Consider the following 25262-nt stretch of genomic DNA (forward strand, 5'->3'; position numbering starts at 1 on the left):
TTTCAGAATCTGAATAAAATGGTTGTCGATATAGATAGCGACGATGAATGTCCTGAATTAGTTGAAACTGACGAACCAAGTCATATTGATGTTCACGGGGATAAAAAGGTACGTAAAAACTCACCAAACCCCCATATTTTTGAATTAAATTATGAATAAGGTTGGGAGGTTAGGTTTTTGTTTGTTACCTAAGGTTCGTTGAGTACTGGGCGGGTTTGGGTTTAGGTTTTTAATTTTAAGGTATAAAAATTGAAAAAAAAATATTTCTATGAGGATAACGTAAATTTCGGCGATCCGATCAATTTCCGAATTCAATTTTGTGCCATCCCTGGCTTTCAATCCAGTTTTGCCAGTTAATTTAGATTATGAAAATCATTTTTATTTGTTTCCCGAATTTATTTTTAAAAAGGTTAAGTTAGTTATATTATTCAATTTTTGTCAAGGTACCCGTAACAATCATAACTGGACAATTGGGTTCTGGAAAAACAACTCTGTTGACTTACATTCTTAAGGTAAAGTAGCATTTTTTCTTGTCTCATTTGCCCTTGCTAGTTTGTGAAAAAGACAGTTTTAACAATAAACACAATAATACAGTGCAGTTGCATGCACATGTTTTTTAGAATATGATAAATATAGTTTACCCATGAAGATAATCGAAAGCAAAATTAACTTTTACCATGCGATCTTTCAAATATACGCCCTATAGATGAAGTTGAAACCATTGAACAGGGAAAAAAATGCGGTTCACTAAATTCAAGTCAAAATGCATTTTGTGCAAATACCCCTTTACAGGTGCAGCATGGAAAGCGTATAGCCGTGATATTAAATGAATTTGGGACTGGCAGTGCAGATGAACAAAGCATGGCCGTTGGTGAGAATGGAGAAACATATTCTGAATGGCTGGAACTCAGAAATGGATGCCTTTGCTGCTCAGTAAAGGTAAATTCATTTGGCATTTTTAGTTTGTTTTATAGTCAGAATATAAGTATTAGATTTAAATCTTTAATTATATTATGATTAATATCTTTAGGATAATGGTGTTAAAGCTATAGAGATGCTAATGGAGAAGAAAGGAAAATTTGATTATATTTTACTAGAGACTACAGGATTGGCAGATCCAGGTACAAATGTTTTGAAGATTTTTCACTTACAGTATGTTTTCTTATTAGTGAAGATACATTTAGTTTAATTCACTTTTTACAAAATAAACTAAAAAAAGGTGATTAATTATATTTTGATTTAAACATGTTCTCATATACATGCACGCACAAATCTACATTATTTTATAAAAATTCCTGTTTATAAAGGTCCCGTAGCCTCGATATTTTGGTTGGATGAAGAGTTGGGATCTGATTTGTACCTGGATGGTATTGTTACTCTTGTAGATGCTAAACATTGTATCACACAGGTACGTACAGGCATTTTTAAGGCTAACTAGTTCAGAATTATCTTCTTTTTATTCAAAGTATTAAGTTTTTGTAGCATAGGATATTTTTAACTGCTAAACCGATTGAGCTCTCCATTTTAAGGAAGCTTCACATATGTCTCTGGCTACAATAATTCTAGATTTAATTCTTTGTTTGGTTCATAGCCATTAGATGCTAGCTAGGGACGCAGTCACTAGTATAATACAAAGTATTGACGTTTGTTTGTCTGAAGCTAAAGATCTTGAAAACTGATTTTCAAAATAGGTTGAACTTTTCAGGAAATCTTAATAAATATCTTGGGGTGGTTTTAGGCTATTTCTTGACCTCACCCGCCCTGCCCTTAAAGCTATAGGCTAAGCAACTAGTAGTAAAAAACAAGTTAAATATTAGTTTATATCTTTTTAAAGTGATATAGTAGTTAATATGAAAAGTTCTTGGAAAGTAAATAAAAGTTCCTAATTAATATTGAATTGTTTTAATTGTCTAGATAAACGAAGAACGACCAGAAAATGCAGTTAACGAGGCTCTTCAACAAATAGCCACAGCTGACGCTATCGTTATTAATAAACTTGATCTTGTCAATAAACAAGAATTGGAACAGGTTAGCTTCTCAATATTTAATTTATAGTAATAAACATTATATTCTTCTGTAGGGATACTAAAGCGATTGCTTTTATAACAACTCTATATTTTTCATACTTGTGTATTTATTTTCTCTCTAAAAATGAATAATTCCGGCTTAAAATAATATTTTTAATCATTATAAAGAAAGTTAATGCAACTTCGAGTTCTTATTATTTTTCCTTTAGGTTGAATCTACAGTGAAAAGTATTAACTCTGCGTGTAAAATTATCAAATCAGAACACAGTGTCGTCAATCTTGAGGATATTTTAGATTTACAGGTAAAGTTATGATTCAAGATATTTTAAAATGTTTTGAAAGGGGTTTGTATCTGAAGATTTTAGTCATTTATTGAACTAATCTGCTAAGCTTTTCTTTAAATAGGGTCCGTCCGTCCGGGACAGTTACCTCTTTTTGTTAATTTAAACAGCTTAGAATTGTCCTGACGATTTGAAACTTTGCATGATGATTAAGTACGATTTAGGAGGCGTAGCAATTCTGTAATAGTTACCAGAAAGTCCGTACGTCCATTTAGAACATGCTGATTTTTTACTTTTTGACAAAAAAAATTTTGTTTATTATAATTATTCTATTCATCTGATTTTTGGAATACTGATTCCTATTACAACAAGGTACAATGTTATAAACGAAGCATCTCTATAATAAAGTCCTAAAAGTGTAAGTATGTCCATAAGCATTACTTAAGAAGTTTTTGTTTGATTTATGCCTTAATATTCTGCATATTCAGTTTTGACACTCATAAGTGTTAATGTTCGTTTGTCCTACCGTTTAAGAGCTTCGCTTTTATGGATGTAGTGATTCTTGTTTATTCAAGAATTATCCCTCAATTGCAGTACATCAAAATATTAGTTTTATTCCATTTCATTGTTATTTTTCTATAATTAGATTCTTAAGAAGATTATTTTCACAAGAAATTATAATTCTCTGTTTTCATTTTTTTCTTTATTTATTTGGAATATAAATCTTTTGTTATAAGATATTTGAAAATGTAGCAGTTTTAACTTGTCTGTGTAGTTGATAATAATATATAACTAATTTGAAATTTCAGTTATACAGAATAATACTACAATTAATGTTACGTGAGCTGTTGTTCAAATATTATGCTTCTTTTTAATAAAGATAAACAAAGATTTTCTTTTTTTTCTTCGCCACTAGCTTCTAAAGGCAACTTAAATTTGTGAATCAAATAGATTAAACCTGACTGGTGGTCCCATAAAAAGTTTTCCTGAAATGGAGAACTCAATCGGTTTAGTTGTTTTCAACATTTTAACAGTATAAAATCTTAATTTATATTGCCCAAAAAAATCTTATTAATTTATATTATAGATGTATCTTTCAACAGGATAATATCATTATAAATTCTTATTTATTTCTTTTATATTTACAGGCTTATGGCAGTTGTCCAGATCAGCCAATGAAATTTTTACCTCCTGCCGGAAAACAACCTCACCTCACAAGTGGAATAGGTATTAAGATTATCAATTCATTTACGCCTATGCCCTAGCGGCATATAGTGGCACTTGAGGAAATGGAGAGAGGGGGATGATGACCATTCACTTTCAATTTAATTTAGTTTTAAAAAGAAAAGGAAAAATTTGTTTGGTTTTTTTGCGGGGGGGGGGGTGTAATTTTTCCCAGGGGGCGATTTCTCTTGAGAGTACGGTGATACCCATCCCCAACATAATTATAAACCTTCCTAAAAAGCTTCACTGTAAATAGGACTTATCACTTAACGAATGTAAATTAAAAAATACCTCTTACACCTTAAAAATGCTTTACCCTGTAAAATTTGCATATTTTTTTAACGTAGCTTTGTTATACGATTTTAGTTTTTTTGTTAAAAGATATATTACTTAATTTTTTTATGTGATACTGAATTTTTATTCCATCTCTGTAGGTACTGTCACCCTACAACATAATGGAAGAACCAGCCTGAAAGCTTTTGAAAGATTCCTACAGGCCATTCTTTGGGACAGAGTTTATCCTGATACCAGAATATTTAGATTAAAAGGTACCTGAGCTACGGATACCATAGTCAATTTATAATTTTAAACTTTATAGAGATGTTAGGACGATAAAATGTACCTACCTTTTTAACAAAAATTGGACCAAAATGTAGTTTTTTAAGCATACTTTAGGTTTATGTATGGGGGTTAGAAAAACTTATTTTCAAAAAATCAGCTGTTTATGAGATACTAGCGGCTTCGCCCCTAGAGGTGATAAAAAAAATTAAGGTGATATTCATAAAAAGAACCAAAGAAATCTCCAGCAAAAAAAAAAGGACCAAGGAAATCCTCTTCAAAAAAAAGGACCTAGAAAATCCTCTGCAAAAAAAAGGACCAAGGAAATCTTCTGCAAAAAAAATGAGGGGGGATTTTTTTGTTTTTGGGGGGATTTGGGTGTCCCACCGCCCAGGAAAATAGCTTTAAACAAGGATGACAACATCCATAAGTAGCGAAGCATAAACAATTAAATAAGAATTTAGATATTAGTTGACAAAAGCATGTATATTAGGAAAAAATCACGAAACCTTTTCAACATTTGTTTTTAAATTCTTAATATTTATTTATATTTCAGTACTATGACTAACAGACTGACGGTCAAAGTAAATTACATACTGGATGCTCAGAACAACGGGAAATTTAATTTTGATATTTTTAACTACAAAAATTTAAAAAAAAAACGGACCATAAACACCAAATATATGAAGAAAAATGTGAAAAATATAAAGATAGCCAAAAACCTGCAAAAAGGCAGACTGACCGCCATTGATGTTTTCTTGAAACGACAGGAAATTTAATTTTGATTCTATAACTGAAAAAATTTTGGAAATCGGACCATAAACACCAAAGATATGGAGAAAAATGTGAAAAATACAAAAATAGCCTAAAACCTGCTAAAAAGCGGTCCTATCGCCATTGATGTTTTATAGTTAATTGTGCTCCTTGATAATGGGAATGTTGTCAAAAAATTTCAGCCTTTTATCTTTTATAGGAGCCGAGAAAATCACGTTTCCCCCAAACTAAGACGGACATACGGACAGACGGACATTTCAAATTATAGAGTAGCTTCGCTACTAAAAACCATCACAGGTGGGGTTCCCCCAACCCAATTACTGGTTTTTAATTACAAAAAAAAAAAAATTGGAAATGGGAATTTATTTTTATTTTTGGGGGGGTTTAGGTGTATCTCCCCTCTAGTAAATAGCTTAAAACCACCGGAGGACCAGTAGGTATATTCCCAGAAGAGTAGAGCCCAATTTGTTCAGCAGTTACTGAGATTTTTTTTAAAAAAAGTAAAAAAATTTTTTTGTGGGGGTGGATTTTTTAGTTTTTGGGGGGGTTGGGGGTGTCCCACCCCCCAGGAAAATAGCTTTAAACCATCACAGGACCAGATGGTATAATACCTGAAGAGTAGAGCCCAGTCGGTTCAGCGGTTACTGAGATCTTAAGCTTCAGTCGGACAGACATCAAGCTACTTTGTATTATAGATTAATATTTGTTTCAGGTATTATACAACAGCACTCAGGTCCCAGACTAATGCTGCAAGGAGTGCAGGATACTTATGATACATATCCTATGACAAAACCATCCACGGGAGAAGAAAAATCAATCCTAGTACTAATTGGAAAAAATCTTGATGGACAGATACTCCAAAGTGATTTTGATAGGATTATTAATGAGGATGGAAATGCTTTGTGATTTTTTTTTATAGCCAAAATATGTCATTTTCTTAGTATTTTGATGTACAGACAGGGGTGTATATTCTGCACAAGATTTATTTTTTTTCCCCTGCTACAAAATTTTTTATTTTTCTTCCCCCCCTAGTTTTTTCTCACCAAAAAGGGGGAAAATGGAAAAATATTTAAAGAACTCCATATTTTATTTATTTTATCCCTCCTACCACACTTTTTTAAAAGTTTTTTTCACCAAGGAGGGGGGGAAATGGAAAAAATGTTTTTTTAGTTTTCTTAATTTTTACATTTTTTTCCCCTCCAACCACTTATTTTTTATTTCCCCCCCCCCCCTCCCCCCTGAGCAGGGGATCCCATGTAGAATATACACCCCTGTGTACAGATTAAGTATACACACACACTGAGAGAAAAAACGAGGGATTACACAATCGAATGTATCGAAAGATCCGTTTTTTTCATTCGCCTATTTGTATGGAGAATGAACAGGATCCTTACATTTTCATATTACCTATTTTGAACTCTGTCTATAAAATGCAGAGATATAAATCTTTTGCTGTCCTGAATTGAATTACTTTGGTATCCAAAGTATCCTAATTGATAATACCTCAATCATTTCAGACTTACAATGTCCGTTAAAAAGTAGAAAAGCAGTTCTGATATCAAAAGTTTGTAAGTATTTTTTATTACCTGAGACAAATAAAGTTTATGCTCAATAAAATGAATTAGATTTAAAGTCTAACCTCCCCTAAAATATGTTGAATTGTTTTATTTTAACAATAATGTCAATGCTTTATAATACAATATTTTACGATACCTACCTACCTAAGTTTTGTTGATGGTTATGGATTTGCCTTGTGATACCTCTCAACTTTATAGAACTCCAAGCACAACATGGCTGTAAGTACAAGTACTACCTACCCTCTTCACCGACTGGTCTGGCGGAACCAGCTGGAACCTTTGGCCACAGAGGCTAAAGGCCCCGAACTGGAGGCCAAGGATCCGCATGGCAGGACACCACTCATGCTGGCAGTATGCCTTGGCCATCTGGAGGCTGCTAAAATATTGATAAAAGCAGGAGCAGATGTCAATACTGAGACAGAAGGATGGACTGTTGTTCAGGTAAGTTAATTTTTTTGACCCTATGCCTGATTTAGTTACCTATTGAAAATTTTCTGCAATAAAATAATTTTACAATGTTACCTACCTAAATGAGAAATAATAAAGTAGTATTGTTGCTTTGTAGGAAGCAACTGCAACTGGAAATCCTAGACTTGTACAATTAGTTCTCGAAGAAAGAGATAAAGTTAGGTATGTCAAGTTTTTATTTATTTAATCTTTAATTATTCTAATTAGTGCATGAACATTTTGTAAATTAAAGTCAAGAAAAATAGAAAATGTTTCGTATCATATTACATAAAGAGAGGGGTAGGTTTCTGGTAGAATCCGTAAAGGTGTGTGTTTTAAGGTCTAAAAATTGTAGTAGAACGATGATATTTACTAAATATGTTCATTTCTTATTGAAAAGAACTATAGACAAAAAAATTTAAAAAAAAGGTTAATATAAAGGTGGGGGGGGGGGGGGGGGTGCGAAAGTGACACTTTTTGAAACCAAAACTAAAAGTCAACAAAGGAACTCAACTAAAAAAAAGAGTTACAGGTCTGAGATTTTGCATGGCAGTTGCTTGATAGGGGTAAAATATAAAACTGTGAAGAAACGGCGGCACAACCGCCGAAAACCTCCGTTTCCCGCCGATTTTTTTTTGCCTTTTCTCGGCGGTTTTCGGCGGTTGCGACGCCGTTTCTTCACAGTTCCATATTGTACCCCTATAAAGCAACTGCCATGCAAAATGTCAGACCTGTAACTCTTTTTTTAGTTGAGTTCCTTTGACTTTTAGTTTTGGTTTCAAAAAGTGTCACTTTCGCCCCCCCCCCCCCCCTCCTTTTTATCGTTCTACTACTGTTTTTTACTTATAACACATAACCTTTACGGATTTTATCAGAAACCTACCCCTCTCTTTGTCCACGAAAAAGAATTTAAAAATCATAGGATGTATTCGCATTAGATTGGTTCAGGCCTTCAGCCAACAAAACAGTAAGGGGGGGTGTAAGTTCTGACACTTTTGCGTAAACAGGGTGCATCGGCTTTGTCTTAGGAGTGAGAGGATAGGTTATTTTGGGAAAAAGTTTACTTTTGGCATGTATTTTTCTTAAATTTAAAAAAAATTTGGATTTTGCCACCAGGTTGTCTCTGGACAGGTAAAAATGAAATTTTTTTTTTTGAATAGTTAGACCTCAAATTACCTATAAAACAAAATATGCATCTTTTATCTTCAAATATGCAAACAACATTAAAAAAGATGCATATTTTGTTTTATAAGTTGAACTCTAACTATTCAAAAAAATTTTTTTTCATTTTTACCTGTCCAGAGACAACCTGGAGGCCTGCAGCACCTGAACCTGGAGGCAAAATCCAATTTTTTTTTATAAATTTAAGAAAAATATATACCAAAAGTAAACTTTTTCCCCAAATAACCTATCCTCTCACTCCTAAGACAAAGCCTATGCACCCTGTTTACGCAAAAGTCTCAGAACTTACCCCCCCCCCCTCCCCCCCCTTAATACAATATTCTTCATCTGTGAACAACTGTCTTTATATCGAGTGAATGATCGTTAAATGCATTTACTAGATATGCTCAAAGTTATAAGATATTCCTACCATTTTATATCGCTTTGTGACAATAGTACCTAGGTAGTCTTTGTTTCTAACAATCTATCTTTTTAGATATGGAGCAAGAATGGGAGGTATTCCTGATCTGTTGGTAAAGCTAAAAGATGTTCCAGATTTCTATGTTGATATGACCTGGGAATTTACTAGCTGGCTGCCTTTGGTTTCAAGGTTAGTTGTTTTTTCTCATCTAATTTCCAAGGTAGGACAATTAGTACCTAGCTTTATTTTTGATTATCACATATTTTGATTTTCTCTACTGCTATTGGAGATAGATTGCTGATTTTTTGTGTGAAGCTTCCATTTTTTAAAGATTATCCAGTACGCATCTTTCTCTTTTTTTTCATTTTTTCTGTTTGCTAATCTGTTTTTGTGCATCACTACTTATGGATATTGTCATCGTTATTAACATTTTTTATGTTTTAGAATGTGCCCAAGTGACACTTACCGTGTTTACAAACGTGGAAGTAGCGTTAGGTAAATATTAAAAATGTTTATCAGATGTTGCTGTGTTGATTATGCCTAGTTTTTCTAGGGAGGAAATACAATCTTGTTTTTAAATATTTTTGGAGAATATGATAACTATAGGTTAGCCATGCCGATAATTGAAATAAAAATAAACTTTACCCAGGTGGTTTCTGAGTCACATCACATATGTAAAAGTCACGGTTTTCGTAAAAAGAATGCAGTCAAAAGTTACAAGAATATCGTCTAACATAGTATTAATTTTGTATTACAAAAAATAACACACAACTAGGCATCACTAAAAAGTCTTTAGATTTTTAAAACTATGTGGTAGAAAATTAAAATCTTTTTAAAAATATGCCCTTTAAATGAAGTTTTAACAATTGAACTAGAAAAAATATGTGGTTCACTAAATTAAAGTTCAAATGCATTTCGTGCAACTACCCCTTTTATTTGTTATGTTTATTTCAGAGTGGACACAACATTACTTGGATTTGATCACAATAGTTGGGTCAGAGGAAATAGAACTTATATTTTTAAAGGTAATCTATAAGTAGGTTGGGTAATCTTAAATTTTTACATGCTCATCATCTCTTTTTTTTGCTTTTTATAGACTAAAACATTCCTCCTACATTTTCTTTACGTTCGACTATGTAGCAGTAAGTAAGAGGCGTGTAAGTGTCATTAGTAAGGATTGGGTGATTTGGAACCCTATCCATATTCGTCAAATAGCGAAGATTCTTACTTAATACTTAAACTTGAACTTTCTATGTTTTAGGAGAAAAAGAGAGTGCTAGTTTTATAGAAGTCGACCATGATGCACGACAAGTTTTTCAAGAAGAAATGCGTGCACAGGAATGGTTATTAATCAAGAGCTGTAATAAGACAACCATTTATAAAAATAGTTTAAAAGGAAAACTTTTCTCTATATTTAATTTTATATAAAAGCACAATAAAAAGCACATTGAAAGTACATAATATGTAAGACATTTAGTACCTAATCCTTATTTTAATGTATTCCATACTTGCATTACCTAGTAAGTTGGGTTTTCGCAACCGAAGTGAAACCCAACTTTTGTCCTCCTTATGAAGGGCAACCCAAATAAAACCCAACTGTTGTCCTCCTTATGAAGGGCAACCCAAGTTAAATCCAACTTTTGTCCTCCTTATGAAGGCCAACCCGAGTTAAATTCAACTTTTGTCCTCCTTATGAAGGGCAACCCAAGTTAAATCCAACTTTTGTCCTCCTTATGAATGGCCACCCTATAAAAAGAAGTGGCCATCCCTTAAAAAGGAGGGGATGGGCCACTTGGCGCAACTGAGAAGCCGAAAAGTTCTTCATGTTTGTGTTTAATATTCTATCAAAATTATGTCAAACAATGTTGACCGTTGTTTACATCAAGTTAATAATCATATAAAACAGGATACAGATGGTTTGAGTTTCTCCAGTCCTGAACAGGTTGAACACAGAATTAGCACTCCACTTGTTCAAACATACCTAGGTAAAACTTTTAGTTTCAAGACAGCATAAAAAATTGAATATGGTCTATCTCTTAACCAATGCGATTTAATATGAAATAAATATGGGAAGTATTTCTTCTTATATTGGTTTATATTGCCCATGGGATTAAATGATTCTAAGATTGAGGTGTAATTGACTCCCATGGTTTATATTTTCCAACTAATTTCAGCTTTATCATATAATTCCATAAGTTTAAAATTCTACTATTGGAATTTGTCAAAAATAAAAATAGGTAGTTATCGTATTAATGGATTCGTGTTACTATCCCTTTTAGTCTAGTTAATATGTGTATTTACTATTGTGAGAATACATTATGAGGAAAATAGATTTATCATAATGTTGCATGATTTGATTTTATATTAGACACAGACAACATAAGCTTTCAACGTGTGAAAAGCGGATTCTTTGGATGGGGAAGTGATAAGTCAGAGCTTGTTTCTGGTATGGAGTGTAAGGTAACCATTGTCATACATCTAATTTTTAGGTCAGGTAGATTATTCTTAAAGGGAGTGTGCACGAAAAATAAATACTCGATATTTTTGTTAATAGGACATTTTTAGTTGATCAGTACAGCAAAAAGTGTTTAGAAAATGTTAATGATTGACAAACAGATAAGAAATTTTTCATGCACAAACCCTTTAAAATGGTGGAGTGGTATTGAGTGTAATTTTAGTACATACCTACCTAACTAATTTAAAGGTTTGAGATTCTTGAGAATTAATAAGAAGAACCGGTTCCAAGCCATACTGAAAAATCGTGTATCTTAATTCTTATCGTATTATATCCAGTTTTCTACGAATATGTACAATCATAATATTAGACCCGAGATGCCAAAGGCACGGGCTAACAAAACTAGTATTAAGTATTAAAAATTACTAGTAAAAGTATATCTGTTTTTCTATTACTTAGAAGGTGCGTTTAAATAGGTAATGATTCCATATTTAGGTATTTGCAGCTAACAACGTAGAAGTGGTAACTAAAACTAGGATGGAACATATGTCCGCTGCAGATAAAGAAAATGCACGGGCCAACAAAAATCCCCTCCTCACATTTTTCGGTCCGTCAGAAACCGCAGATGCGGCAGAGACTAGCGGCGCGGCCAGCCTGACGGCCGCAAATGCGACACCTCCAACAGAAGATGAATATTTTGCAGACGGATCGACAGTCGTTATTGGAACGCCGAAGGAAGAATATAAAAAGGGACAGAAATTTAAGGTATGTAAGGTTGTTTTGGGAGGTGGATGTTATGTAACCATTTCTTCACAAATTTACTTAGTACCCTATTAAAGCATCTTTCATTCCAAATATCTGCATTCTTATACTGCTTTAAAATCTTTTAACACGTACCATTACGGAAAAAAAGCAAAAATGTCAACCCCCCTCCCTCCTTGTCACTTAAGTTAACTATAGTTGACAGTCAGACAGATGGACGATTGGACAATCTTCAATTATATAGTAGTTTCACTGGTAAAAATTAAGAGGTAGATATTATTGTTTTGCTTTCAAATTATCAGAATGTAAAACACTTGTTTAGTTTTTATTATATTCATAAGTAAACGCGCAATAAAAATATCTGTTTAGTTTTTGTTGTGTGAAATTGCATTTGTTACTTCTTATTCATTAGTCAAGTGTTAAATATATTAAGATAGGTCAATAGTTAATTAGCAATTTTTTTTATCGGAGGCAAGTTCGATTTTCGAAATTGCTAAATGGTAAAAAGGGGGGAGGCGGATGTGCCACTTTTTGAAACCAAAATTAAAACGCGCGTGATCTCAGCTCATAAAAAAGTTACAGCTCTAAAATTCGGCACAGCAGTTTCTTTAGTGTAAAACATTAAGTAACTGTGAAGAAACGGCGTAAGAACCCCCGTTTCCCGCCGAATTTTGTTTGCCTTTTCTAGACATAATAGACAATTTTCAATCATCTGAGATAAACCTTTTTCTCTAAAAATTTTCCTTATTTTTTCACTTGAAACTTGTAAGATTTTACACTTGCAATTTTTTTTTAATATTGACATGTTTGAAATATTACAAGTGTCACGTGAAATATAAGGGAAATCTTTAGAGAAAACAGCGGGAAACGGTGGTTTTTGGCAGGAGCGGCGGTTCCGCCGCCGTTTTTTAACAGTTCCATATTGTTCTACACAAAAGCAACTGCTGCGTCGAATTTTAGAGTTGTAACTCTTTTATGAGCTGAGATCATGCGCGCTTTACTTTTGGTTTCAAAAAGTGGCACATCCGCCTCCCCCCTTTAAAGACTTGGGTGTTGTTCAATTTGGAACACTGCGAAAAAATTTTTTTTTAAAGATTTCTTTTGGGAATAGACATACTATATCTAGATTACCGTCTGACCCGCTACGGTAGACCATTAAAAGGTTTTTTGGCATAACAAAGAGAAAACACTAAATGACTTAAGATCTATATCTCACCCAGCGAAAGTGATATCGTTACGAGAAAAATCAGTCACCTTGAAAGCATCCCATTGTACTTTTATTTAGCTTAGTTACTTGGCCCTGTATTATAGCAATCTATGTTTATTATTTAGGCACAACTCTGGCTATGCGAAGACTATCCACTATCCTTACAAGAACAAATTATGCCCATTGTTGACCTACTTGCTATTTCTAATACTCACTTCCAGGAAAAAGTTCATTCAAGAAAAGAAAGTATGTACTCAAGTAGCCGAAGAATACAAGTTTCTTTAGATTAAAATCCCTCCCTAAGCCCTGATATAAAAGATCAATCTTATTAGGACAACTCTATCGTGTCTAAGTGAGCAAAAATATATGTTTGGACAAACTAAACAAAAAAAATTGCGCGAATGAATTTTGTAAAAATGTTCAGAAATTGAAAGATTTCATCCACATGCAGCTTCCTTCAGGATTTCCAGTCAAAATTGAAATACCCTTGTTTCATGTTATCAACGCCAGGATAACATTTTCAAATATTCAGGTAATTAACACAGGGGGATATGATGATAAATCTACACCCCCAAACACAATAGATCTCTTTAAGTTGATTAAAAAAATGAAGGAGACGTTCTGTTTTCCATCTACTACCTAAGTAATAGCAGCCAATAGCAGAACTAGTTTTAGTTTCAATACAGCCTATTGTTTCAGTTACCTCTGCTTAAATCTTTTTTTTATGTTATTTTGTTGTGTTCCCATGTAAACGGATAAATTAGTACCATATCATAAATCAGGGGTGTATAATGTATTCTGCACAAGATTTATTTTTCCCCGGCAGCAAAAATATTTCATCCCCCCTCATTTTAACCTTTATTTTAATATTTTTTACCCTCCCACATATTTTTTTTATTCCCCTCTCCCCCCCCCCCCTAGATATACCACACTTTTCTGGGATCTTGCTGTGTCAAGTATCAACTGTTGGGAATATCAAAGGATGACTCCATGCAAAATTTGAGCCGGATCCGGCCAAAACCGGCCGTGAATTTTATGAAAAACCGTTTTTTTCCGGTTTTTAGGGGGTATCTGTAAATCGATTCAGCTGGAGCAAAACCGGTTAGAGGTACAAAAAATTTTACTTCACATAAAATTTAGCCAATGCAATTGCCTACAAAAATGTACTTCATCATCAACTTGATTGGACAACTCTTTCCCCTCCTAAATGTCCATTAAAACCTCGGAAACGGCAAAAATCGCCAAAAATCAAGCCTTCGGCGGCAAATAACGGCTAAACGGTCAGCCGGAGGCAAATAAAACATAAATAAAGAAATGTCTGCCTTAAAAAGTTGTTCAACATCAAAGAGATGCTTGAAGTCTCTAAAACGACTCCTTCCCCTCCTTTAAGGGGAAAAACTGAAAAAACGTGATTTTCAAAAGTATGCCCACTTCGTGGGTGTGGGGGGCACTGAACCCGTCACCCCAGGGTCACCAAATATAAAGTCTAGGCGGCCCACAATGCTGAATTTTCACCAAGTGAAAGTCTTGTGTCATTATCTCTTATGAGAAAAAAGTTATTAATTAATTAAAATTTCAAATTGTGATTTTTTGATGGATTTCTTTGATGAAATGACATGCCGGTCAATTTTTTGGCCATTTTTTGCGGTTTTTGGGCCGTCACGCCCAAACGGTTTGAGATAATCTCATGGGACCTTTTGCCCAACCTAAGCCTGGTTATTTGTAAGGTCTAAGAAAAAAAAAATCCTGGATTGGATGAAGCACGACGTCGCTGCGTGCCGTCAAAAATCGCTGGTCGGCTCATTTTGCCCCCTCAAACCCTCACCTCGTGCCATTTTTCTGTGTAAAGATTATAATTATAATCTTTTGTGTAAGTCTGTTTTTTTTCCTAGACCTAACAAATAACCAGACTTAGGTTGGGCAAAAGGTCCCGTGAGATTATCTCAAACCGTTTGGGCGTGACGGCCCATAAACCGCAAAAAATGGCCTAAAAATTGACCGGCCTGTCACAGGGTGGGGAAAAACCCAGGGTTTTTAAAAAAGCCCAACCCAACCCATAAAAACCCTTAAAACCCTGGGTTTTATTGGGTTTTTTCGGGTTTTATTGGGTTTTTTCATTTAGGAGTCAAATACATTTGATATATTGATGAAATATTAATGTTTATGTTGTTGTAGGTAAAAGGTAAGCAAGATTTCACAATAGACAAGATAGATAATGAAAAAAAAACTGGTATTTCGATCAATTATAAACCATTATTAGCAACGGTGCACAAAATATTCTATTAAGGGGGAGGGGAGGTTAAAAGCTTCAAAACATGGAACCTCCTCCTCTATTCCTAAGCTGTCAATTCAACACCCCCCCCCCCCCCCTCCCAGAAATTATTAAGGTATTCCCCTTTTTACATCCCCTTAATAAAACCCTCTGCACGCCACTGTAACTATTTCCTTTCATAAATTATTATGTTTTAGTTTAAAAATCAATTATGATTATGTAATTTACACAATTTATATATTCATCAATTTAGTAGCAAAGCATTTTCTGAAATTAAGTTTTGAATGAAAGTAATTTCATAAACATTTGAACAATAAGTAGAGCATCATTTTTATAAGGGGGGGAGGGGGTTAATGCAACCATCTCGTAATCAATGATTAAATAGCACTTAGAATTCGAATTTCGATCAGAAATTTTTCATGAGTAATCCTTGGTAGGTCTATTTTCCCTAAATCGAACAAAAAGTTGGAAAAAGTAACGACTGGCGGCTCAGCCGTTTAGCCGTTTTTTGCCTATTTTGAGGGCAAATTCATCATTAATTACGTAGGAATCAACTTTTAAAACATATTTTGGTTTAATTCATGTTAAATGATAGCAATAACCATTTTTAAAAGGAGGATGTGCTTAAGGACCATTTGGGCAGGGGGGGGGGGGGTTTACTCGAGAACCCTTAGAGCTAGAGGGAGCTAATTTTGGATTTAAGCTTCTATGGGGCCAAAGTTACTTTTAAAATTATCGTCGACCCCCCACCCCCCCCCAAAATTTTTTTTTTTTGGGGGGGGGGGGTAAAAAAATTTTTTATTGCATTTCTCGCCGAATTAGGCAATTTGGAATCATTTGAGACCATGTTATTTTTTCAAAAATTTTTCCCCTAACAAGCAACCCTGCGGGGGGGACTTAGTCATTTTTTTCAAATTCTCGTTTATGAAGGTATATCTTAAATACAGTATGCTACTCTCTTAGTTTTAGAGATAATTGGATGATAATTGGATGAAATCTTTTGGGCTGGGTCAATAAGGGGGGGGGGGAAGTTTGTACAGTTATAGGAAATGAAATTCAGTATAAAAGTTTGGGAGGGCCGTGTGGGCTTGTTTTTATAGTTATCAACCTAATTCTTTTTGTAGGCTCTCTTATAAGACTGGATGTACACATAAAACTTTGAAAATTGAATAGTGGGGCAAAAGACCTCCAAAAAGTATTATGTTAAAAAAGTATTATTTTTAAAAAAATCAGGTTGATATATTTAAAAATAAGCTTAGAACTCATACTTTTATTGTTTTTGGGGGTCTTTTGCTCCACAAATCACAAGAATAAAAGTCCCAAAATGAAATCTGTAATGGTTCGTTGATTCGGTTATGTTAAAAAAGTATTATTTAAAAAAAATCAGGTTGATATCTTTAAAAATAAGCTCAAAACTCATATTTTTAGTGTTTTTGGGGGTCTTTTGCTCCACTAGACCCTTAAAGGAAAGTCCGAAATGAAATCTGTAATGGTTCCTTAATTCAGGTATGTTAAGAAAGTTTTCTTTAAAAAAAATCAGGTTGACATCTTTAAAATTAGCTCAGAACTCATATTTTTAGTGGTTTAAGGGTCGTTTGCTCCACAAGCCCCTAGAAGGAAAGTCCCAAAATGAAATCTGTAATGGTTTGTTGATTCGGTTATGTTAAAAAAGTATTATTAAAAAAATCAGGTTGATATCTTTAAAAATAAGCTTAGATCTCTTATTTTAAGTTTTTGGGGGGTTTTTGTGCTCCACAAGCCCCAAGAAGGAAAGTGCCGAAATTCAATTTTCAAAGTTTTATGTGTACATCCAGTCATATAAGAGAGCCTACAAAAAGAATTAGGTTGATAACTATAAAAACAAGCCCACACAGCCCTCCCAAACTTTTATACTGAATTTCATATCCTGTAACTGTACAATGTAAAGGATATGAAATTCAGTATAAAAGTTTGGGAGGGCTGTGTGGGCTTGTTTTTATAGTTATCAACCTAATTCTTTTTGTAGGCTCTCTTATATGACTGGATGTACACATAAAACTTTGAAAATTGAATTTCGGCACTTTCCTTCTTGGGGCAAAAACTAAAAATATGCGTTCTGAGCTTATTTTTAAAGATATCAACCTGATTTTTTTAAAAATGATACTTTTTTAACTTAACTGAATCAACAAACCATTACAGATTTCATTTTTGGACTTTCCTTCTTGGGGCTTGTGGAGCACAAAAACCCCCCAAACACTAAAAATATGAGTTCTGAGCTTATTTTTAAAGATATCAACCTGATTTTTTTAAATAATACTTTTTTAACATAACTGAATCAACGAACCATTACATATTTCATATTGGGACTTTCCTTCTAGGGGCTTGTGGAGCAAAAGATCCCCCCAAAACACTAAAAATATGAGTTCTAAGCTTATTTTAAAAGATATCAACCTGTTTTTTTAAAATAATACTTTTTTAACATAACCGAATCAACGAACCATTACAGATTTTATTTGGAACTTTCCTTCTAGGAGCTTGTGGAGCAAAAGACCCCCAAAAACTTAAAATAAGAGATCTAAGCTTATTTTTAAAGATATCAACCTGATTTTTTTAATAATACTTTTTTAACATAACCGAATCAACAAACCATTACAGATTTCATTTTGGGACTTTCCTTCTAGGGGCTTGTGGAGCAAACAACCCTTAAACCACTAAAAATATGAGTTCTGAGCTAATTTTAAAGATGTCAACCTGATTTTTTTTAAAGAAAACTTTCTTAACATACCTGAATTAAGGAACCATTACAGATTTCATTTCGGACTTTCCTTTAAGGGTCTAGTGGAGCAAAAGACCCCCAAAAACACTAAAAATATGAGTTTTGAGCTTATTTTTAAAGATATCAACCTGATTTTTTTTAAATAATACTTTTTTAACATAACCGAATCAACGAACCATTACAGATTTCATTTTGGGACTTTTATTCTTGTGATTTGTGGAGCAAAAGACCCCCAAAAACACTAAAAGTATGAGTTCTAAGCTTATTTTTAAATATATCAACCTGATTTTTTTAAAAGTAATACTTTTTTAACATAATACTTTTTGGAGGTCTTTTGCCCCACTAGCTTCTGGAAGGATAGTCCCTAAATGAAATCTGTAAAAGTTACCAAGTTCGGTTATGTTAAAAAAGTGTTCTTAAAAAAATCAGGTTGATATCTTTAAAAATAAGGTCAGAACTAATATTTTAGTGTTTTGTGGTTCTTTTGCTCCACAAGCCCCTAGAAGGAAAGTCCCAATATTTTTAGTGTTTTGGGGGTCTTTTGCTCCAGTAAACCCTAGAAGGAAAGTCCGAAAATGGTTTCCTAGTTTGGTTATGTTAAAGAAGTATTGTTTTAAAAAATCAGGTTGATGTCTTTAAAAATAAGCTCAGAACTAATATTTTTAGTGTTTTGTGGTTCTTTTGCTCCAAAAGCCCCTAGAAGGAAAGTCCCAAAATGAAATCTGTAATGGTTCCCTAGTTTGGTTATGTTCAAAAAGTTTCCTTAAAAAAATCAGGTTGATATCTTTAAAAATAAGCTCAGAACTCATATTTTTAGTGTTTTTGGGGGTCTTTTGCTCCACAAGCCCCTAGAAGGAAAGTGATGTCCCAAAATGAAATCTGTAATGGTTCGTTGATTCAGTTATGTTAAAAAAGTATTATTTTAAAAAAATCAGGTTGGTATCTTTAGAATAAGCTCAGAACGTATATTTTTAGTGTTTTTGGGGGTCTTTTGCTCCACAAGCCCCTAGAAGGAAAGTCCCAAAATGAAATCTGTAATGGTTCGTTGATTCAGTTAAGTTAAAAAAGTATCATTTTTAAAAAAATCAGGTTGATATCTTTAAAAATAAGCTCAGAACGCATATTTTTAGTTTTTGGGGGTCTTTTGCTCCACAAGCCCCTAGAAGGAAAGTCCCAAAATGAAATCTGTAATGGTTCGTTGATTCAGTTATGTTAAAAAAGTATTATTAAAAAAATCAGGTTGATATCTTTAAAAACAAGCTCAGAACTAATATTTTTAGTGTTTTGTGGTTCTTTTGCTCCAAAAGCCCCTAGAAGGAAAGTCCCAAAATGAAATCTGTAATGGTTCCCTAGTTTGGTTATGTTTAAAAAGTTTCCTTAAAAAAATCAGGTTGATATCTTTAAAAATAAGCTCAGAACTCATATTTTTAGTGTTTTTGGGGGTCTTTTGCTCCACAAGCCCCTAGAAGGAAAGTGCCGAAATTCAATTTTCAAAGTTTTATGTGTACATCCAGTCATATAAGAGAGCCTACAAAAAGAATTAGGTTGATAACTATAAAAACAAGCCCACACGGCCCTCCCAAACTTTTATACTGAATTTCATTTCCTATAACTGTACAAACTTCCCCCCCCCCCCTTAGTGACCCAGCCCAAAAGATTTCATCCAATTATCTCTAAAACAAAGAGAGTAGCATACTGTATTTAAGATATACCTTCATAAACGAGAATTTGAAAAAAATGACTAAGTTCCCCCCGCAGGGTTGCTTGTTAGGGGAAAAATTTTTGAAAAAATAACATGGTCTCAAATGATTCCAAATTGCCTAATTCGGCGAGAAATGCAATAAAAAATTTCTTTTTTGGTGGCGGCGGAAAACAGCGGCGGTCGGCAAAAGCGGCGGTTCCGCCGCCGTTTTTTTTAAAGATACCAAAACTTGGGGTAATTAGTGACACAATCAAAAAGATTTCATCCAATTATCTTTAAAACTAAGAGAGTAGCATACTGTATTTAAGATATACCTTCATAAACGAGAATTTGAAAAAAATGACTAAGTCCCCCCGCAGGGTTGCTTGTAAGGCGAAAATTTTTTGAAAAAAATAACATGGTCTCAAATGATTCCAAATTGCCTAATTCGGCGAGAAATGCAATAAAAAAAATTTTTACCCCCCCCCCAAAAAAAAAATTTTGGGGGGGGGTGGGGGGTCGACGATAATTTTAAAAGTAACTTTGGCCCCATAGAAGCTTAAATCCAAAATTAGCTCCCTCTAGCTCTAAGGGTTCTCGAGTAAACCCCCCCCCCCTGCCCAAATGGTCCTTAAGCACATCCTCCTTTCTAGTACCTAAAGCAACCAGCTAGAACCGTTTGATAAGGTTTTTGAGCGACAAAAAGTATTATGTGTAGATATGTTTTGTGACTAATTTGCTCTTAAGATAGCCGAAAAATGGCAAAACATCTGAGCTGCCAGCTGTTAGCCATTACTTTTCCAACTTTTTGTTCGATTTAGGGAAAATAGACTTACCAAGGATTATTCATGCAAAATTTCAGATCAAAATTCGAATTCTAAGTGCCATTTAATCATTGATTACGAGATGGTTGCATTAACCCCCCCTCCCCCCTTACTTCATATTTTTTTACGTTTTTTAGGTAAAATTTGCTTTAAAATGTTATTAGATCCTAGTCTTTGAGTAAATAGAGGTTTAATTTGTAAAGGGGGGAGGCGAAAGTGACACTTTTTGAAACCAAAACTAAAAGTAAACAAAGGAACTCAACTAAAAAAAGAGTTACAGGTCTGAGATTTTGCATGGCAGTTGCTTTATAGGGGTAAAATATGGAACTGCGAAGAAACGGCGGCGCAACCGCCAAAAACCGCCGTTTCCCGCCGAATTTTTTTTGCCTTTTCTCGGCGGTTTTCGGCGGTTGCGACGCCGTTTCTTTACAGTTCCATATTGTACCCCTAAAAAGCAACTGCCATGCAAAATGTCAGACCTGTAACTCTTTTTTTAGTTGAGTTCCTTTAACTTTTAGTTTTGGTTTCAAAAAGTGTCACTTTCGCCCCCTCCCTTTTAACGTGAAATTTCAATGTTTTTTCAAAAACCCAAAAAACCTTGGGTTTTTTTTCAATGGGTTTTTAAAAAAACCCTGGGTGGGTTTTTTTTGGTGGGTTTTTTGTATGCCCACCCTGGCCTGTCATTTCATCAAAGAAATCCATCAAAAAATCACAATTTGAAATTTTAATTAATTAATAACTTTTTTCTCATAAGAGATAATGACACAAGACTTTCACTTGGTGAAAATTCAGCATTGTGGGCCGCCTAGACTTTATATTTGGTGACCCTGGGGTGACGGGTTCAGTGCCCCCCACACCCACGAAGTGGGCATACTTTTGAAAATCACGTTTTTTCAGTTTTTCCCCTGAAAAGGACTCTCCACAGAAAAATCAACTTTGGATTTTTGAAAATCTAACCTGAAACTATTATTCTCTGTTCAATTTTAGGCATTTTTTGTTTTTGTGGCATCGCGATCGAAGCCCTTTGAAAATTTTGTCCGACGCCTATTTGTACTGCCACTATAACAATATATACTACACTTTCCTCCACTCAATATATGTTTGCCGCTAAAGAACATTTGCTCCATTGCAACCGGCCGCTCTACGATTTATCCTCTTCCTTGACTGGACAATCCTGCCCCCTCCATTTTGTGTTCGCCTCCGCCAAATATAACCATCTTTTGCTGCAGTTGCCGCATTCATCGCCCTTCTCCGCCGCTACTCCGCTATACATTGCGTACGTCGCTATACACAACACCCCCAGCCTCCATTTAATTTCTGAACAAGGGAGAGGGGAGCATGTATTGAAACGCAACATACAGCAATGAATAGCAGCGGAGAAGGGCGATGAATGCGGCAACATAGAAGCTAAAAATCACTAAAGCAGCACAAATTGAATGGCGGGAGGATTCACTTAAAGGAGGTAAAAAATTTCAAAGGGCTTCGATCGCGATGCCACAAAAACAAAAAATGCTTAAAATTGAACAGAGAATAATAATTTCAGGTTAGATTTTCAAAAATCCAAAGTTGATTTTTCTGTGGAGAGTCCTTTAAAGGAGGGGAAGGAGTCGTTTTAGAGACTTCAAGCATCTCTTTGATGTTGAACAACTTTTTGAGGCAGACATTTCTTTATTTATGTTTCATTTGCCTCCGGCTGACCGTTTAGCCGTTATTTGCCGCCGAAGGCGTGATTTTTGGCGATTTTTGCCGTTTCCGAGGTTTTAATGGACATTTAGGAGGGGAAAGAGTTGTCCAATCAAGTTGATGATGAAGTACATTTTTGTAGGCAATTGCATTGGCTAAATTTTATGTGAAGTAAAATTTTTTGTACCTCTAACCGGTTTTGCTCCAGCTGAATCGATTTACAGATACCCCCTAAAAACCGGAAAAAACCGGTTTTTCATAAAATTCACGGCCGGTTTTGGCCGGATCCGGCTCAAATTTTGCATGGAGTCATCCTTTGATATTCCCAACAGTTGATACTTGACACAGCAAGATCCCAGAAAAGTGTGGTATATCATTCTACCCCCCCCCCCCCCCCACTACCCCTTTTTTTACAGTGGATCCCATGCACTATGTACTCCCGTGTCATAAATACGAAAAAGATTTATTCAAGACCTGTTTAAGTAACTAAAATACTGGTAGGATAGGAGTCTATCTAATCCTCTAAATGAATACATATTTATTGTGACACATTATAATTTAGGCATTAGATGAGTCAGTACGAGGTGTGACAAGCATCAGAGAAGATTGTGGACGTAGCAGCGCAGCTATTGATGATTCTGTTTTTGAGATTCCAAGAGGTAGGAACTTATTAAAGTTTCTGAAAATATAGGTTTCATTTTTTAGAAAAGTTCTTAGATATCAATGGTAGTACGAACTAACACAAGGAATAAAGATTTTCATTTTGTACTTATTTCAAAAGAAACCTATTAACAGGGCTCGGCAGCCGCGCGTCAGCCCTACATAACACTCAAATCTAAATCAGCTTGTGTGCAAAAATAGTCATTTCTTTCATCGTATTATAAACGGCTTTCCGCGGATATAGAATGTACAATTATAAGATAAAAACCATTTTTTTAGCCCCGAGATGCCGAAGGCACGGGCTAAAAAACTGGTTTTAATCTTATGATTGTACATTTCTATATTCGTAGAAAACTGGATATAATACGATGCTAGACATAGTTTTTTCGTATGGATGAGACCCGGTTCCTATCCACCGGATTCGAATGAATACGAGAAAATAAATTCCGAAAAGATGGGTTGTCTGTTTGGGAACAGGTTTAGACATCCAGCTTAGTTATAATATGACGATTTAACTGAGGCTTACACGCAACTGACGCGCGGCTGCCGAGCCCTGCTTTAAAAGACAATTTTGGGTGAAAAGTTAAAAATAAATATTATTCTAGCGTACACAACTCTTGGTAACGGAGCAAGCAGTGCGAGACAGCAACAATACGCGGGAGATGAAGAAGATTTATTACTTCAGTATGCCATCAGACAAAGTCTTAATAATACTAACACTACCAGCAATGAGCAGGTCAGAGGGTTTTTGGCAAGTTTCAGAATTCTTGGAATTTGGGTTGTTATTAAAATTATTCAATTTACAGAAAATATTATTGAAAAAATATCACAAGTGAAACTTGAAAAAAGGAAAATGTATGTAACCTATAAGTGAAAATTAGTTTATTTTAGTGTTTTATATTTTTTCTTGTTAAATAAGTTGCTGCCCATAAGGTTTTATAATCTTCTTGACCTTTTTTTGGTAACTATAAAATGTTAACTTTTAACAAAATTATTAGCAATCTTATTTTTAAGGTTGACATTTGGGAAGCATTGGGGACCGAAACCCACCCCGAGGAGAGAAACGGGCGGAATGGTGCTGGACCCAAAAGTCCTGGAGAGAATGGGGCTGATCTGGCCGCAAGACCATTGCCATTCAACCAGAGGTTTCATATTGAGAATGAAGAAAGATTATTACAGGTATCAAAGGGGGGGGGGGGGGGAGGGCGAAATTGACACTTTTGAAACCAAAACTAAAAGTCAACAAAGGAACTCAACTAAAAAAAGAGTTACAGGTCTGAGATTTTGCATGGCAGTTGCTTTATAGGGGTAAAATATGGAACTGTGAAGAAACGGCGGCGCAACCGCCGAAAACCGCCGTTTCCCGCCGAATTTTTTTTTGCCTTTTCTCGGCGGTTTTCGGCGGTTGCAGTTTTCATAGATATCTGTTAGCATCTGTAATTGACCCTTTTGTGTAAATGACTGAATAACTACTATTATTATAATTATTGTTATCGCAGGAAGCTATCGAGGCAAGTATGAGAGAATTCAAAGGTTCTGCAACCGCACTAGAGAAACAGGTTACTACTGTAGAAGTAAGTGAAATATATTGCTATCTTTATAAGGGGAGTCATAGCTTAGTGGTAACGCACTGAGATACGGTGGTGGTCGCAATACATTCACTTAACTTTCCTTTGGTTGTTTAATAATTGAGTAGTTTGGATACTAAATAAAAAATATCAGTACAACTCTTATCTCAATCTCCTCAGCGGAGAAAATTATTCATTAATGCGACTTAATTTAGAACACCTGCCATAAAACGGCAACGAACGGTGAGGTATTAAAGAGTAGATCCCATGTGATAGAAGTCAAGTCAATATTTTGATTTCTTATATAAAAAATTACAGACAAAAACTAGCAGCGTGGAGTTAGTTGAAGAGGCGACAGAGGACGATCTTAGTATGGCCCTGCGACTTAGCGAAGCTGAAGAATCTGCCAGGAAATTATGCATGAAATAATGATATTTGCTTCCTAGTAATTAAATTGCTGATAACCATTGTATTCTCATTCATATGGATACTATTGAATTATTTTTTAAAATTGACAAGTTAGGAATGAATTTCGTGTGAGCCTATTTCCTGCTATCTTCTGCTTATTCAATATATTCTCTACACTTGGTCCCTGAGTTCTGAGTATTTCAAGTGTAAGACTTGCGTCAATCTTATAGCATGAAACCAACTCTATACCTAAGCATTATCTAAAACTATTTCATGTCACATTTTTAACAAGCCTGAGAGAATAGAAATTTATAGCATAGCATTCTTGACAGCTTTCCGCGGATATTAAAATTAAAAAGGCTCGGGCTAACAAACTTGGTTTTAATTTTAGGACTTTTAATATTCGTCGAAAACTGGCTTTAAAACGATGCTATGATACATGATTTTTCAGTATGGCTTAGAAACGGTATTAATTGACTTTATATTAATCGGTTTCGAAGCTGCACTCGTGTTAGCC

General features: G+C 34.6%; 2 protein-coding genes across 2 annotated transcripts in view; both read left to right on the forward strand.

Moving 5' to 3' along the window:
- Nucleotides 1–6382, forward strand: LOC145333643 (zinc-regulated GTPase metalloprotein activator 1-like). The gene is made up of 10 exons (XM_080178817.1): nucleotides 1–108; nucleotides 444–512; nucleotides 793–939; nucleotides 1031–1121; nucleotides 1308–1408; nucleotides 1915–2028; nucleotides 2237–2329; nucleotides 3457–3535; nucleotides 3967–4080; nucleotides 5577–6382. The coding sequence occupies exons 1-10, from the start codon at nucleotides 19–21 to the stop codon at nucleotides 5768–5770; spliced, it is 1092 nt and encodes a 363-aa protein (XP_080034943.1). The 5' UTR covers nucleotides 1–18; the 3' UTR covers nucleotides 5771–6382.
- The window catches only part of LOC145333629 (ankyrin repeat domain-containing protein 13A), a 25170-nt gene continuing 6269 nt past the window's right edge, over nucleotides 6362–25262 (forward strand). Inside the window, exons 1-17 of the mRNA XM_080178800.1 lie at nucleotides 6362–6432; nucleotides 6640–6882; nucleotides 7007–7071; nucleotides 8546–8659; nucleotides 8915–8965; nucleotides 9425–9495; nucleotides 9732–9804; nucleotides 10373–10455; nucleotides 10839–10930; nucleotides 11421–11690; nucleotides 13020–13112; nucleotides 13316–13426; nucleotides 22672–22768; nucleotides 23375–23505; nucleotides 23784–23948; nucleotides 24269–24343; nucleotides 24656–24743. Coding sequence (XP_080034926.1) covers nucleotides 6655–6882; nucleotides 7007–7071; nucleotides 8546–8659; nucleotides 8915–8965; nucleotides 9425–9495; nucleotides 9732–9804; nucleotides 10373–10455; nucleotides 10839–10930; nucleotides 11421–11690; nucleotides 13020–13112; nucleotides 13316–13426; nucleotides 22672–22768; nucleotides 23375–23505; nucleotides 23784–23948; nucleotides 24269–24343; nucleotides 24656–24743 — 1807 coding nt within the window. The 5' untranslated portion in view covers nucleotides 6362–6432; nucleotides 6640–6654. The remainder of the gene's footprint in view (nucleotides 6433–6639; nucleotides 6883–7006; nucleotides 7072–8545; nucleotides 8660–8914; nucleotides 8966–9424; nucleotides 9496–9731; nucleotides 9805–10372; nucleotides 10456–10838; nucleotides 10931–11420; nucleotides 11691–13019; nucleotides 13113–13315; nucleotides 13427–22671; nucleotides 22769–23374; nucleotides 23506–23783; nucleotides 23949–24268; nucleotides 24344–24655; nucleotides 24744–25262) is intronic.

Source organism: Acartia tonsa, chromosome 2, assembly GCF_053477335.1.
Source record: "Acartia tonsa isolate MP-2025a chromosome 2, ASM5347733v1, whole genome shotgun sequence".
Classification (NCBI taxonomy): Eukaryota; Metazoa; Arthropoda; class Copepoda; order Calanoida; family Acartiidae; genus Acartia; species Acartia tonsa.

Coding starts and splice junctions, on each gene's coding strand:
- LOC145333643 (XM_080178817.1), top strand. CDS start 19: ATGGTTGTCGATATAGATAGCGACGATGAATGTCCTGAATTAGTTGAA. Junction 2,330..3,456: donor AGGATATTTTAGATTTACAG/GTAAAGTTATGA, acceptor TTATATTTACAG/GCTTATGGCAGTTGTCCAGA. Junction 3,536..3,966: donor TCACCTCACAAGTGGAATAG/GTATTAAGATTA, acceptor CCATCTCTGTAG/GTACTGTCACCCTACAACAT.